General features: G+C 55.4%; 4 protein-coding genes across 4 annotated transcripts; 2 read left to right on the top strand and 2 right to left on the bottom strand.

Moving 5' to 3' along the window:
- Positions 1–3,178: 3,178 nt before the first annotated feature.
- On the top strand, positions 3,179–4,018 carry BBA_06285 (allergen Asp f 4; the record flags this gene model as incomplete). Its single annotated transcript, XM_008601382.1, has 1 exon — positions 3,179–4,018. The coding sequence occupies one exon, from the start codon at positions 3,179–3,181 to the stop codon at positions 4,016–4,018; it is 840 nt and encodes a 279-aa protein (XP_008599604.1).
- Positions 4,019–6,278: 2,260 nt separating this feature from the next.
- BBA_06284 (uncharacterized protein) lies at positions 6,279–8,021 on the top strand (the record flags this gene model as incomplete). The annotated part of the gene is made up of 1 exon (XM_008601381.1): positions 6,279–8,021. The coding sequence occupies one exon, from the start codon at positions 6,279–6,281 to the stop codon at positions 8,019–8,021; it is 1,743 nt and encodes a 580-aa protein (XP_008599603.1).
- Positions 8,022–8,432: 411 nt separating this feature from the next.
- On the bottom strand, positions 8,433–8,768 carry BBA_06283 (uncharacterized protein; the record flags this gene model as incomplete). Its single annotated transcript, XM_008601380.1, has 1 exon — positions 8,433–8,768. One exon carries the CDS (start codon positions 8,766–8,768, stop codon positions 8,433–8,435), a length of 336 nt encoding a protein of 111 aa, XP_008599602.1.
- A 1,185-nt stretch (positions 8,769–9,953) lies between these two features.
- On the bottom strand, positions 9,954–13,629 carry BBA_06282 (fungal specific transcription factor; the record flags this gene model as incomplete). Its single annotated transcript, XM_008601379.1, has 3 exons — positions 9,954–10,271; positions 10,800–12,794; positions 12,856–13,629. 3 exons carry the CDS (start codon positions 13,627–13,629, stop codon positions 9,954–9,956), a joined length of 3,087 nt encoding a protein of 1,028 aa, XP_008599601.1.
- Positions 13,630–14,081: the final 452 nt, after the last annotated feature.

Genomic DNA, 14,081 nt, shown 5'->3' with positions numbered 1-14,081 from the left:
TGAGCAGCTCGTCCGAGTCAGTTGGGAATGCATCTGATTACTGAAGAAATTTGTAGAAAGCCAGGATAAGAACTGCAGTCAATAAAACGGAGTACAGATTACTGGCCGCCACCACCCGTCGTTGATGCCGCAGTGGCAGGCCTCATGATCGACTGGCCAGCTTTCGACCGCCATTTTCTCTCCCTTTTCTACCGATAGAGACATGAGCGGCTTGCGACTATTCAGCGGCTTGGTATAGGTTGTCTCTCCGTTCGGAGTACTCCGTGCCGATAATCCAGCCCCCAACGCGTCTAATTAGACAAAAGGTGTCTATTTTGGGGTACTCAAAGAATTCAGGGCAAGATCCATGTATGCCCATCCATTTGCTCGAGGATCTGAAGTGCAACCGAGATATCGCATCAAAAAAAAACCAAGGCGCTGAAATTGGTTAATCAACCTATACTGGAGCTTTTGCCCGTATTCATTATAGGTTGGCAAGGGCAACTTGCCCATGCTTACGCGTACACTATCTTGTTTTTTACCAGCATGCACGACATGGGAGAAGAACCCTGAGGCGGTCCGTATTCTGAAACGAGACCCGGCAGGGGCAGCGGCGCCGGGGCGCGGGGAAAACGGACGGTGGAGGCTGCCATCGGATGATGATCGGTGCACTGCCATCGACGAGAGCAGTTACGTGTGCGCACGAAGAGGGGAAAACCGTTGGCCATGTGTGGGCTTTTACACTCTTTTGATTATTGCACATTGGCCTTTTCCATGATTCGAGCATCCTTGCTTGACGCCATGCAACGATGATGCAGGGAAGATGACGCGCCCGGTGAGGAACCATTGTGTAGAGACGATTCAGGTCAGGTCGGTGGCAACGTATTGAATGGTGGCTGGCTGGCTGCTTGCAAATGATGGCATCCACTTTGTAATCCCCTGTTTTTTTTTTTTTTCACTTGGACGGTTGACATTTGACAGGGAGGCTGGAAGATCAGACGACTGCTGAAGACGGTAGTCCCGCAGCAATACGAACAATAGCATGCGGCATGTCAGCAGAGGGTGTCAAGGTGTTTATAGTTGGCTTTCCTATCGTCTTGGATGCGGGACAGGGAAGAAGGTGTTAATATTCCTGCGAGTATCTATGCATGTTGTAATCCGTATTGAATCCTCCAACGGATACTTTCACAAGGAAGCTACTTGCATGGCTCAATGACGATAGTCGAACAAGATGCGACGGCAAAAGCAAGAAAAGTTTTCTTTACAGGATCAACAGAGTGTCGATCCCTTTTTTCCCCTCGTCAACACACAGGGATGCACAAGGCGGGCCAAAAGGACTGAGAGCATTTCTTGTGTGTGTACTCCGTATCCGTACGGAGTACTCCATACTGGTAGTACTGAGTAACATATCGATTCTCATGGTGTTGCTAGCGTCAAGCTTATCTAGGTATACAAAGGGAGGAGAGCAGATGAGCCACGACACAGAATTTGACACGAGTCGACATGGATGTGTCTGCTGTAAGACAATTTCTTCTCTTCACTAGTCATTCTTTGGATTCCCTTGACTCATCGAGGAGGGCGAGCAGATGCCCACACGGTGAGAAAAGTCTGCATAAGATTGGAAAAAATCTGCACAAATCTCAAAAGTCGAGACCCTTTTACTCAAAACGATGTCGGTAACCTCAAGCGGCAACATTGATACTTGTCCTTGTGAAAGTACTTGTGAAAAATAACGCAAGTACATGATGATTGATGTCTCGACGCACATCAGACGTCTGGGACTTGGGGTGGGTAGCCACTCCGTCTTGTACGCTCGGTGGCATGTGAGTCTGGCATTGTCTCCGTCCTGACTAAAAAAGCATGCATAAACGATTCTTTTCGTCGATTTGATTTTTTTTTTTTTCTTCCGTCTTGTGATTACTTGACGGCGACTAGCAAAACGGAACGTAGCAACGGAGCAGGTTGGTAGGTGGGCCAGGGGTGGATTGAGGGCGGCCGTGATAGACGTGGTCTAGAACGGTCGATGGATCACGTGTCAGGCACGCGTCAGCATTTTGACAAGCTGCTAAAAGTGGTGTCTTGGCGACTTGGCAGCGGACCCCGGAGGATTTGTGTAATAATTCGGAAAAAAAGGGCATAGAACTGCTGCGGGGCTGTATATTGTGCCTGCTCAATGCATCTTTTTTGTTCAAGTAATCGTTGTACAGAGTGTTTTTGTCATCAGGCAACGCTACGGCAAAAGCTCCCAACGCTAAGGTATTCGTGGCATTGTAGTACGGGCCGAACTTCTGACCTAATAAATCAGAGTTTGGGCCAGGCAAGGCGCCTGCCGAGACGGTCGACTCTCACTGGGCGAAACGCCCCTCCAACCTGACAATCTAGCCAATAACGGCCCATCTGTGCCTGGCGGGCCCTGACCTTCTCTTTTTTTAGTTAGTTATCCGTTCGGGCCTGTTTGTTCCCCCGTTTAGGGGGGGCGACTTGTTTGCATGTCAAGAGGTTTGCTGCAGGTACCTGCCGGAAGCCACCTGCCCAGGTACCTAACGGCCTGCTCACCGGTACCTGAAGGCATTTCGGAAGCAACAATGCAGACCGCTTGGTTCATTATTTGCTCAGGATGACTGGTCTGTAACCCACTAACGCCCAATCACCTGTACTTGTTTTCGGGCGCCAACTCACAATGAAAAAGTGTGTTCTTGTGGCCCTGCATGGTACCTGCATGCCTGCCTGTGCCAACGCATCTGGTGGCCCAGAACAGACTCTGCTGGCGCCGTGTGCGCTGAGGCCGTTTCATTGTGACATCCGTCCCCCCCAACGTTGGTTGGCCCCCCAAATCGGGACCCCCTTGGGGGCCTGGCATTCGCTCTCCCGCTCTCACCCCCCCCCTGCTCTGACCTTCATAATTCCCCGGTCTCCCTCCACGCTCCTTTCTTCGCTCCTCCCTTCCTTCCTTCTTCTTTCACGACAGACTCATCCACAGGCCACGCCATTCCATTCCTTAACAAAAACCCCCGACGCTCCCTATATCCTCTCGTTGACGCGCTTGTCACTCAAGCATCACACTCCTTCAAAAACCTTTTGACGTTCTGATTTGGTCGCCCACGGAGTATTCTGCGAATACCAGCACCAAACAAACAGCCCTTCTTTCAAATATCCAGTTGCAAAAACTCGCGCCCGATATCCTAACGAATCCAACACGATGAAGTTTTCTGCCACCGTTGTCCTGGCTGCCGCCATGGGCGCCTCTGCTCACCCCAGTCGCCACGCTCACCACAACGCTCACCGTTCAGTTGTGGGCCGCGAGTTCGTCATGGCGCAGAGGCCTTCTCCTCCTGCTCCGGCCGCCACCACCGTCGCCCCGTCTCCCTCGGCCCCTGACGTGAGCGCCGCCTCGTCCAGCTCCGCCTCTACTAGCCCTGGCTCCGGCTTCAAGCCCTTCTGCGGCGGTAACAAGAAGCGCGCCACCCTCGCCCAGATTGCCTACGCCGGCAACACTGGCGGCTCCGGCAAGTACGGCTGCAACATCATGCAGATTGACTCGAGCGCCGCTTCCTCGTACGACTACACCATGAAGTTTGTCAACAACGGCGGCTCGGAGGAGGCCTGCACCTGCTGGAACAAGATTGGACCCGATGGTGGCATCAACGGCTTCTTCAAGAACAACCAGGCTATGGACTTTAAGCTCCCCGCCAACGGCGAGGCCTATGTTGCCGTCGACGGCAACTCGCAGATTGGCTGCGCTTGCGGGCCCGGCGAGGTTCCTACCACCTTCTTTGGCCAATTTGCCAGCACTTGGGTCGAGGCTGACTTTGGCAACGAGTCCAACAACAAGTGGTCCGGTTTTGACGCCTCGGCTCTTGTCTCTGCCGCGAATGGCCTCGATATCCCGGCCCTCAAGGTCTGTGACGACAAGACCTGCTCTACCATTTTCAAAGGTGGCAAGGGCGATAACGCCTACGTCGGTGGCATGGAGGCAGACGATGGTGTCGGCGGCAATGTCGCGCCCGGCCCTCTGGCCTTGACCGTCACGGTCAACTAAATACTTGTTGACGATGAGTGTTTGTTGGCTGGCAATTTCTTTGTTTTCAGATACCTCGAGGCTGGATCTTGACCTGACATGGCCTCTTTATCCATTTTTTGAAAGATGGTTATGACGGGCAAAGACGCCCTAGTGGCGTTTGGTGTGTTGGCAACGTCTTTTTTTCATTTTTGGGCACCATTTTTACGGGAATCCTTTTGATGGTTCGTGAGGGGTGTGCAGAGGCAGCTAGGTTGTTGCACACGGATATACCTAGTCTACCGTCGTATAGATGGCACACCTTGTTCTTGGATACATATTTTTTCTTTCTATCTTTATAAATGTCCTTAACACAACATGCGTACCATGATGGCAATGAATGTGTGATTTGGGATTTTTAATTGGGTTTTGCGTCGCCCATTGGTACATAGGCCTAGAGTGCGTATTGTGAGGACGTGTTTTGATGTGGTGCTGCCATGTCGCCAACTGGAATGCGTTGCCCATACAAGCGCTGTGAAAGACCAAGACAAGTTCGTCGGCCCACACGGCAGTAACAAACAAAACAACCAACCCGGCCAACCGGCCGTGACAAAGGGGAATTCCGAGTCAGGCAACGATAAAGGTGTGTGGGGGTGGTGAGAAGTCTGGACGGAGTAGTTTGCCGGCATTGAGATGGCTAGTCTTGCACATGTGGGTGACCGTTGGATCCCGCACATTTCAAATGTCCAATTTTTTTTTTTTCTAAGAAAGAATCTGCATTACTAAACACAATGTTGCTCGACTGACTCGTCAATTAAAAGAAAAGAGGCTTAGACAAGTTTTATTTGCGGCTTTAAAAGGGAAATGCAACTTGCAAACTCTGTGACTTACGAAGAGAGGGCGGGTCTGGCATCGGCAAACGTGTTGGTTGACAACTTTGACACAATCATGCATCCGCTGGACCCCTGGAGAGGGTACCCGAACTAGCCTACCAAGCCTGGGTACTTTCTTTTAGAAAAAAAAATTATTTTCCTATTCAATGTCGTTTGTGACTAGCGAGGGAGGGTTTGGGGCTCAAAGTGTCGCATCTCTCTCTTGTGATGCCCAAGGAGGGGGGGAGCTGCAGTCGCGTGTGCGGCCGCTGCCCAAACTTGGCAAGACGATGGCAGAAGAATTTCGGAGAGCCGTGTTTTCTACTTGGGGGGGGTTTTTTTTTCTTTTCTCGTGTGTGCCCGCGCACTTGACAGTACCTTGCGAGTTTGCGCAGAAAAAAAATTATTCTTTTGCTTTTCCTTTCCGTGCTCGTGTGCATTCGTTTCCACGGTTCAAGCTTGCGGGTGTCCCCGTTGATACATGCAGCAGCAGCCACACAAGGCATACCAGGAGACCTCTTTACAACCCAGGTCGTAACCGGCAAAATATCATTTCTGCATAACACCTCTATCCTTTCTTTTGCATTCATACAATTTTGAACCGACCGTTTCGGAGTTGCTGAGAGCCATTTATGCAGCGTTGGACATGCACCTTCCCCCCTCCCTCCCTCCTCGCCGGGTGACTTTGGACCAGAGCCCGTTGTCGTCTGACGATGAGGTGCGTGGGGGTCCACCTCGGCCGGAAAGGGAAAATTCTTTTGCACGAAAAGAATTTCAGTCTTGCGCGTTTTTTTTTTTTTTCCCTCCCTTTTTTCTTCTTTTTCCCCTTCTGGCACATACCCTATGAGGCATTTCACTGCCTATGGTCATGATTGGTCATGCAGGACACTTGTTCATGCGACGGCTGACCTAGCCTGGGGTGAACTGCAGCCCCCCCCCCCCAACGTGTACCGCACAGTGTAGAAGCACTGGCTAGACAGCCACCCGCACATGAGCGTTTTCCCACTTACAACAATTGTCGATCAGTCTTCGAATATACCTTTTTTTTTTTTTTGCAGAATCTTTCGTGTACGTAGAGACTATTCAGTCATTACCTGGCGGATAGATGGCACTCGAAGCGCTGAATGAACCAAATAACCCTTTGTAGGGTAGCGAGCCCAAAGAGGCAATTTAGAGGGCTCCTACCTAACTAGTTGGGCCGAACGTACTTTCCAACGACATCCGTCCTCAAAAACTTCAAAAAACGCGAGACGACCACGTAAGCCAGACTCGCCTGCCCAAGACCTTCAAAGTAGAAATAACGAGCTTCCGAGATCAAATTGTGCTCCTTTACGTGTGCCCTCTACGTGGGCGCCTTTACTTGTGCTCCTTGACTTGTGCGCCTAACCAGGCATGTCCAGCAGCCAAAGCACACGCGACAGCGGCTCACCATGACAATGAACGACCACAATAGCCAAGAGGACCGCAGCGACGACGACGACATGGCGCTGCGTCGTCAAAAACTCATTGACTTTGCAATTACGCAGCTAAAGGCCGCCCGGTACTGCATCCCCGAGCTCGAGGCGCTCCTCGTCGCCCTCGCCCCGAAAGTCAAGTCGGTATTCGCCACGGGCCTCGTCACCTTTGTGCGCGATCTCATCCATGACGTGCGCACCATCGAGGCCGTCCTCCAGGAACCGGCACTACGGCAAGCGCTGCCGCCACCGCAGCAGCACCACGAGGAGGAGGAGCCTGGCTGCAACTCGCCGCACGCCAGCAGCAGGGCCGATCTCGACGCGCTGTGGAAGCGTCTCGAGCCACGGACGACGGGCGCGTACCAAGCCATTACGCGGTGGAAAGTACTCCGACGCTGCGCGGACCTCGTCGCCGTGAAGCGCACGTTTCAGGGCTCGGTGCGCGAGGCGCGGCGTGCGGCCGTTCTCGCACGCAGCGGCCCGCTGGCGGACGCGGCGGACAAGGCGCAGCTGCACCGCACGATGCGGGAGCAGGCCAAGGCGGAGGTGGCAGTCGTGGAACGTGGCGCGTGCTGGGTCGACGTCCGCTGGATCAACGCGGAGCGGCTTGCGCGACAGATGACGGACGCGGGATGGTCGTGGGGCGAGTACGCGGCCGGCGATGCCGTCGACGCCGATGAGTGGAACGACATTCCGTTTGTGAAGCAGGTCAAGCGCGTGGTTGCCGCCGCGAGGTGCAACCGTCATGAGTACCAGATTCCGAGGATTCGGCTCGTGCTGCCCAACCTGGCGCGCGGCGCGCAGCTCGACATCGACGTGCTGCTGGAGCAGTTGTCGCGGCTCGACCCCGGCGTGGACCTCGCCATCGAGGATTTGACGAGCGATTTCCTGACGCGGCCCGCGGGGAGCCTCGACGACGCGGTACGGAGGCTTGTTGGTAGTGGAAGTCTGCAGGTGCCGCTCACCGACACGCTCAACCTTGAGCATACCGTGCTCGTCGATCTCATCTCAGATCTCACGCATATCCGGCTTGTGCCGTACGCCTGGCAGTCGCGCACTACGCGCGCGCAGATTGAAGAGGAAAACACACATCCTGACGGCGTCATGGCGCCGTTCCTATATCCGCTCCTGCGAGGGCGTCGCCTCGTCTGCACGCACGAGGCCGCGAAGCACTTTCATGAGATGCTCACTACGGTTGGAACGCAGACGGAGCGGGAGCGTGGCCACCTGCTCGTGCCGTCGCCAAACTACACGGCTGCTGCGCAGAGCGCGTCCTCGTCAGCCACCACCACTACCGCCCGCGCGCGCTTCAACGCTCTCTCGGAGCGGCCCCTACCGGCCGACGTGCAGTTTCCCGTCGAGGTGCTACCGGCCAACGAGCCATGGAACCAGGACCGCGTGCGACGGTTCGTCGAAGACGGGACGCTGCCTCCCGTGGCGCTGGATATTGCGCGCCGCGGGCGTCTGAAGAGCTCCAAGCTGAGCACGTACATGCACGGATGGCGCGAGGGCGTGGTGACGCTGACGTCGAACAAGGAGATTCGCGCGCATTTGCGCACATGGGTTGAGGCGGGCCGCACCAACGACGCCGAGTGCGGGCCGATGGTGTATTGTGTTGAGGTGACGCGCAATTTACTGGCTAAGAACGCGGTGCCGCCACCGGGGTGGATGTATTGGAGCGAGGGAAGTGAAGATTCAAGAGGTGGACAAGGGGAATGAGGAGGCGGACAAGGAGGATGGGCAGGCGGACGCGACCGTCTAGATTGTATGACAAAGGTTGACAAATGGCATGATTCACCGAGGTATAGATAACAGAAGACATTGATGTTGGCACTGCAGGACTAGAAGAAAAAACGCATAGACATGGTGTTTAGAAGCGTAGCTTTACATTCTACCTAGAAGGTATAGCGCCTGGTGTTTATAGCATGTTTAACTAGCGATGACTTATTCATAGCGAATGCTTCCCAAGCCTTTTTTTATATCTGCCCTTTTTTTTTTCAACCGCGAAACTCTACCATCCATTCTTAGCCTTGACCAGAACATGGCGACCCAAATCAGTGATTCAAAGAGCCCCCCAGATAGTTGCAGGTTCGCCCCGGCACCGTCACTGCCGCGCAAACGTGTGCCTCTTTAAGCATCTCCAGTCGGGGTGCTGCTGCACACCATCTCGGTCGTCGTCGAGGGCGTCGCGGCCGTGACCGTGGTGGTGAAGAAGACGACGGGTCCAGGTCCGAAATTCATGTACGACGTCTCAATGGCGTCGCAGCCGTGGCAGTCAACCTCTTGCGTGGCAGTCGCGGTCTCGGTCCAGACTGTCTGGGTCGGGCCAAAGGTGTACTGGGCAGCGTGAAAGACGGTGGTGGTGCAGGATTCCTCCACGACGGCGGCGTCGCGGACATCGATGGGAGTGGCGAGGGCGGTTCCGGCGGCGGCGGCCAGGATGGTGAGGAGGACGTGAGAAACCATTGTGATTGATTGGACTTGGGAGGAGTGAAAGAAACGTTGGGGAGGCCGTTTGAAAACGTGTAGGTGGCGTAACGTGGACGGATAAAAGGTTTTTATGTAAAAATGTCTTTGAAGATTTTGAGTCAACCTAGATATGCATGTGTGAGATATGGCTCGAGAATCCCAAGGTTGCTGCTTCCTTTTGCGCACGCAATGTGCTTTGGGTTTTGGCAGTACGAACCTGAGATTGATTTCAAGTAGGGACAAAAGGTTGAGTAGATGAGGTAGCTTGTTGTGCTGGTAGATTCATCTCGGATCGTCGGCCGCTGCACATATTTATATTCACGGCCGAGGTTGCGATGAGGCCGTTGATCCGGATGCGGCTTTAGGCGGCATAGTACAAATATTGACGCGGCATAACTAGCACGATGAGGCGAGATGCGAGATGCGCGTAAGAAAAAAAAAACCAATATATGCAGCAAGGAGGAAAGTAAAAAAAAAAAATTTCTCATCTTGATCTCATAGTAGGTGGTACATGGTGCTATCACGATGCAACATGCTGCAGGCTGCATGCATGTTACGGCGACGAGGGGATCCGTTCAAATGGTTTGGGTGGAGAGTGGCGTGAGGCCCGGACATGCAGGAATTAAGTTGATTACAGTAATATTATCAGACTTGTGAGGTGCTAAAACCAATTTGTTCAGCTGTCCCTCGTTCCCCTAATTGCGTACCCTGCTTGCCCAAACTGCTTGCCCCGTTGCCAAGCGATCGGCTACCGATGCCGAGACGTTGTAAAATGGTCAAGTTTTGGGATGGAAATCGAGTTGCAGCATCTTTTCTAAGCAAAGACAGAGATTTTCTCAAGGGTGGGTAATGACTAGCTAATTTTCATGCAGAGTAGTAGTAAGATTTTGACAATTTGTTTTTTTTTTTTTTTTCCCTTTTTTTTTCTTCTTTTTTTTCATCATATACGTTTTGATGCGCTGATTCTGGAGACGGCTGACACGGATCGCTCCGCTTTTTCCTTCTCCCTATCGGCAAAACGAGGGGGGGGGGGGGGCGTCCGGCTGCACCGGCCCGCCCGCCACGCCCGACACGACCGCGACCGTTATTTTTTTTTTCCACCACTACCATAAGACAGAACAAGATTTTTTTTAATTCTTTAATAAATCACAAGGAAAAAACTTTTTTTTTTTTTTCATAAAATTATGCCACAGGTGTCATCGTCGGCACACAAACAGTCTCGTGCTCTGTATACGGCGTCGTCTCGCGCGTCGACGCCGTGGCCGTGATGCGCATATTCTGACAGTATACCTGCGGAATCGTCTTGACAAACAGGTGCTCGCACTCGTGACAGTCGACCCACGTCGTCGACGTCACCGTCGACGGGTACGTGCGGAGCGTGCTGTCAAACTCGCACTGCGGCCAGTACGGCGGCGTCGGGGACATGGTCTGCGTCGTGGTCGAGGTTGTGGTGCAGCCGCCGCCGCCGCCGTTGCCGTCTTGGAGGTTTGAGGAGTGAGCCTGCGCCGCCGTAGTAGTAGTAGTAGTCAGGGCCAACAAGGCGGGCAGAAGAAGAAAAAGGTTGAAAGAGTAGACAACAGTCATGATCAGTTATAGACAATTGGTGGGAAAGATGGAGTCACAAAAAGACGAGATTTTGCATTGGAGAGGGGGGCCAATGTTGAACATGATATATGTGCTCAAACAACAAAAAAGTCGAATAATAGTTTTAAGACAACTCCACATATCCCGCAGCTTTGTACGGATTAATTTGAATCTTTTATTGTACGTAAAAAACTTGCTTTTCAAAGGATCTATGCAAAGACACACACACACAAGTACTCAATAGCGTGCAATTGCAGACAGAAAAAAAAAAGATCGACATGGCCATTACTGCTCTCCACCGCAGGCCATTCTCGTATAACGAACGCTCTTGACAAAACAACAAAAAAACTTGCGCGACACACCCCTTCCCCTCTCCCCTCTCCCCCCCCCGGCGCCACTCGCACACACACACCACACTTACATCATGGGCTATAGCTATAATACAGGCGGATACGTATCGGCATTGCGTCCCCGCGGGTAGCCGACCGGCGTCTCAAAGAACTGATGCACGTCGTCGAGCGGCATCGGCACATTGAGCTGCGACCACGCGCCTCCCCACATCCAGTCGTCCGTCTCGTCCCAAGCCCAGCCGCCGCCGCCGCCGCCGCCGCTGTCCCAGCCCGCGACGAGAGCCTCGACAACAGCCGCGCCATTATCCTCAAACATGCCGCCGTCGGTGCCGGCGCCATACTGCAGCAGCTGCTGCTGCTGCGGAAGTAGCTCCTCGACGAGGACGCCGCTGTCGCGTGCCACGTCCCGCAACAGGGCAAGGTCGACGCGCGCCGCGTCGGTGGCGCGCTCAACCAGCAGCTTCACCGTCGCCGTCTTGCCGAGCCCTTGCTCGAGCGCCTCGGTGTGCGCGACGCACGCCGACAGAAAGCAGTGACCCTTGGCCGTCACCTCGCCCGCCCGCATGCGTCGCAGCGTCCAGTCTAGCGCCGCATCAAGACACGCCCGCAGGTCCGCGTAGCCGGCCGCCGCCGTCGGTAGCGACGATGCTCCGAGACGCAGGGCACCTCCGCCGCCGCCGCCGCCGCCTCCGCCGCCGCCGACTCCAACGCCGCCACCGCCGCCGCGGTCGTGAATGAGCTCTAGCGCGATAATGCACGCCGCCTGCACGGGTACGTTCTTGAAGAGACCGGTGCCGTATAGCGTGAGACGCTCAAAGTCCTCGGAGACGGCGCAAAGCGTACTGTCGACGTCGCGGGTGGGGGCGGCGCGCCGCTGTCGGACTGATTGCGGCGAGAAGCCCCAGAGGTCGGCGACTTTGAGGGCCCCGTCGAGGCACATTTTGCGCGAAAAGTAAAAGCGAGGATCGTCAAAGGCGGTAAACAAGACGGGAAAGTGGAGGGCGTGGAAGCACCGGTACAGAGTCACCTCGGCGAGCGAAACGTGAAAGGTGTTGATGATGGGAGCGGCGGCGGCGGCGGCGGCGGCGGCGGGTGCCTTTGCCGCGCTCGGGTCTCGTATCGCCCCGTTTTGGTGTCTGGTGAGGACGCCAATCGTCTGTGAAAAGGAGCGGCAGGCTCTTGTCAGCTCCGCGTTGAAGCGCAGCGTCTTATCGTAGTCGATGCCCGCGCGAAAGTCGTTGATGTACTGGAGAAGCCCGAGCCGGACAGGAAACGACTTGAAGACCTCGAGCGGCACCGACATTTGCGTCGCGACGCCGCTAAATGTCCGGCGCCTTCTCACATCATCCACCGCGTCGTCGTCGAGCGCGTCGTCGTCTAGGTCCGCCGGCGGCAGGGTGTCGTAGTCGTCGCACGAGATGAGCGGCATGCCGCCCGCCTCAAACGAGTACTGCAGGTTGAGCTCGAGAATCGTGGCCCACAGACGGCGCCGCATCTCGGCCTTGTACACCGTCATCTCGCTCAGGTGGCTCGGATCGCGGTGCAGGCCCATGTACATGGCCGTCCGCAGCAGCGAGCCGGCCATGGTCCACGTCAGGTCCGACGACACGCCGCACGTCATCTTGGCCAGCGTCAGCAGGCACATGATTTGTATGCCCGTCAGCGTCATGCGGCCCTTTTCCGGCGGCAGAATCAGCCACATGTGCGCCTCGTAGATCCATCGCGTCGTCGTCGCCCGCAGCGCCTCGGTCCGGTCCCGCACCGAAGAGCCGAGCACGATGCACAGCTGCATCAGCACCACAAACGCCTCGTTGGCCGCCGACGGCTCCTCCCAGTAGCTGGCGTACTCTTTCCAAAAGGTCGGGAGGTGCAGCACGCGCAGCACGCCTTCGTAGGTGCTCGTGTAGGCGTGTACGAGGTCGTCGCACATTTCGCGCGGCAGCATGTTTTTGCCAATGTTGAACGACGACAGCGGCTGGAGACGGCTGTGCTTGATCTTTTGGCAGAGAATCTTGCACTGATGCAAGACTTGAAACAGCTCGCCTTGGGTGTGTTCTTGGTTCTTGAGCATGCTAAGCTCGACGGGAAACTAGCAGATAGAATGTTAGAGAAGTTCTTGATAGGGAAATGAGGCACATGGGGGCGCGAACCGATGCTGCAATATTCATCCAATGACTTTGACCAAAATACCGCCCTTTTGAAGTGCTACCCTTTGGCGGAGGCGTGTATTCGCTGCGACGCCGCGCATGACGCTCATTTCCTCCCCGCTGGGCCTCGACGCCGCCCGCCGCTGCTGCCGCCGCCGCCGCCGCCGCCACCGTCGTACTACTCCTCGACACGTCTCGATGAGCCTGCTTCGCCCCCGCCTGCTCATGAATAACCGCTGGCGACAACGGGCGTCCCGCCGGGGGCGGCGCTACTGCTGCTGCTGCTGCTGTCGAGTAGCTCGCCGACGACGGGCGGAGGGGCTGCCAGGTGCTGCCGCGGTGAAACTCTTCCGAGTCGGGCGTGTGAATCTGGGTGGCCCTCGCCGTTGGCCTCAGACGCGGCGGTGCGGCGGTCGCTGGTCGAAGCGACACGGACCGGCCCGGGGAGGAGGGTGAGCAGGGAGAAGATGACTGTGCCGTGGGAGGAAGAGCAGCAGCAGCGGCGGCAGCGGCAGCGCGAGCCGGCTTTTTGCTGCGCGATTTGGGCGTGTGCGTGGGCGCGTACGTGCATGACACGGCGCCGCCGGACTTGCTGCAGTGGTTGCACGGAAAAGAGCGGTCGCACTTGATTTTGCGCCTGCGGCACTGCTCGCAGGATAGCGGCGGGCGGCGGCGCTTCTTGGTGGTAGTGGTGGCGGCGCTGGTGCTGGCTGATGGCGGCGGCGGCGGCGGCGGCGGTGGTGGTGGTGGCTCGGTCTGTTGAACCATCTCGGCCATCTCGGCCATCTCTCCTCGGGCGGGTGAATGAAGCGAACAAGGGCGAGTCGGTGCTAAAACAATGAGTGGCTTGCCGGAAAAACAGCGCCAAATCGTTTAAAAAGCAAAAAACCAGCTCTTAATGTATATAAGACCGCGGATCAAGTACAAATCGGGGCAGGAGCGATCGTATGTTCCTTTTTTTTTTTTTGTCTCCGTTCACCTTGAAGCTCAGGCGCGCGCAAAAGAGTCATGCAACATATAAAGTAACGACTTTGCGCAAAGTTCCCTCTCTTTTTTCCGAAACCCTCCCCCCCCCCTCTTTCCCAAGGCAAAAAAAAGGCTAAAAGGCTATAAGGGCCTGGTTCAAGCATGGTTCGAGTCTGTGCGCGCTGATTGGACGCTGTTTGAAATCACCGTGGGCTTTAGTCTGCCTGCCGTAACGGGTATAGTGGTCGATCCAAAACGAAAAC

The sequence above is a fragment of the Beauveria bassiana genome, assembly GCF_000280675.1.
Source record: "Beauveria bassiana ARSEF 2860 unplaced genomic scaffold BBA_S00018, whole genome shotgun sequence".
In the NCBI taxonomy this organism is placed as follows: domain Eukaryota; kingdom Fungi; phylum Ascomycota; class Sordariomycetes; order Hypocreales; family Cordycipitaceae; genus Beauveria; species Beauveria bassiana.
This window is presented reverse-complemented; position numbering and strand designations above follow the sequence as displayed.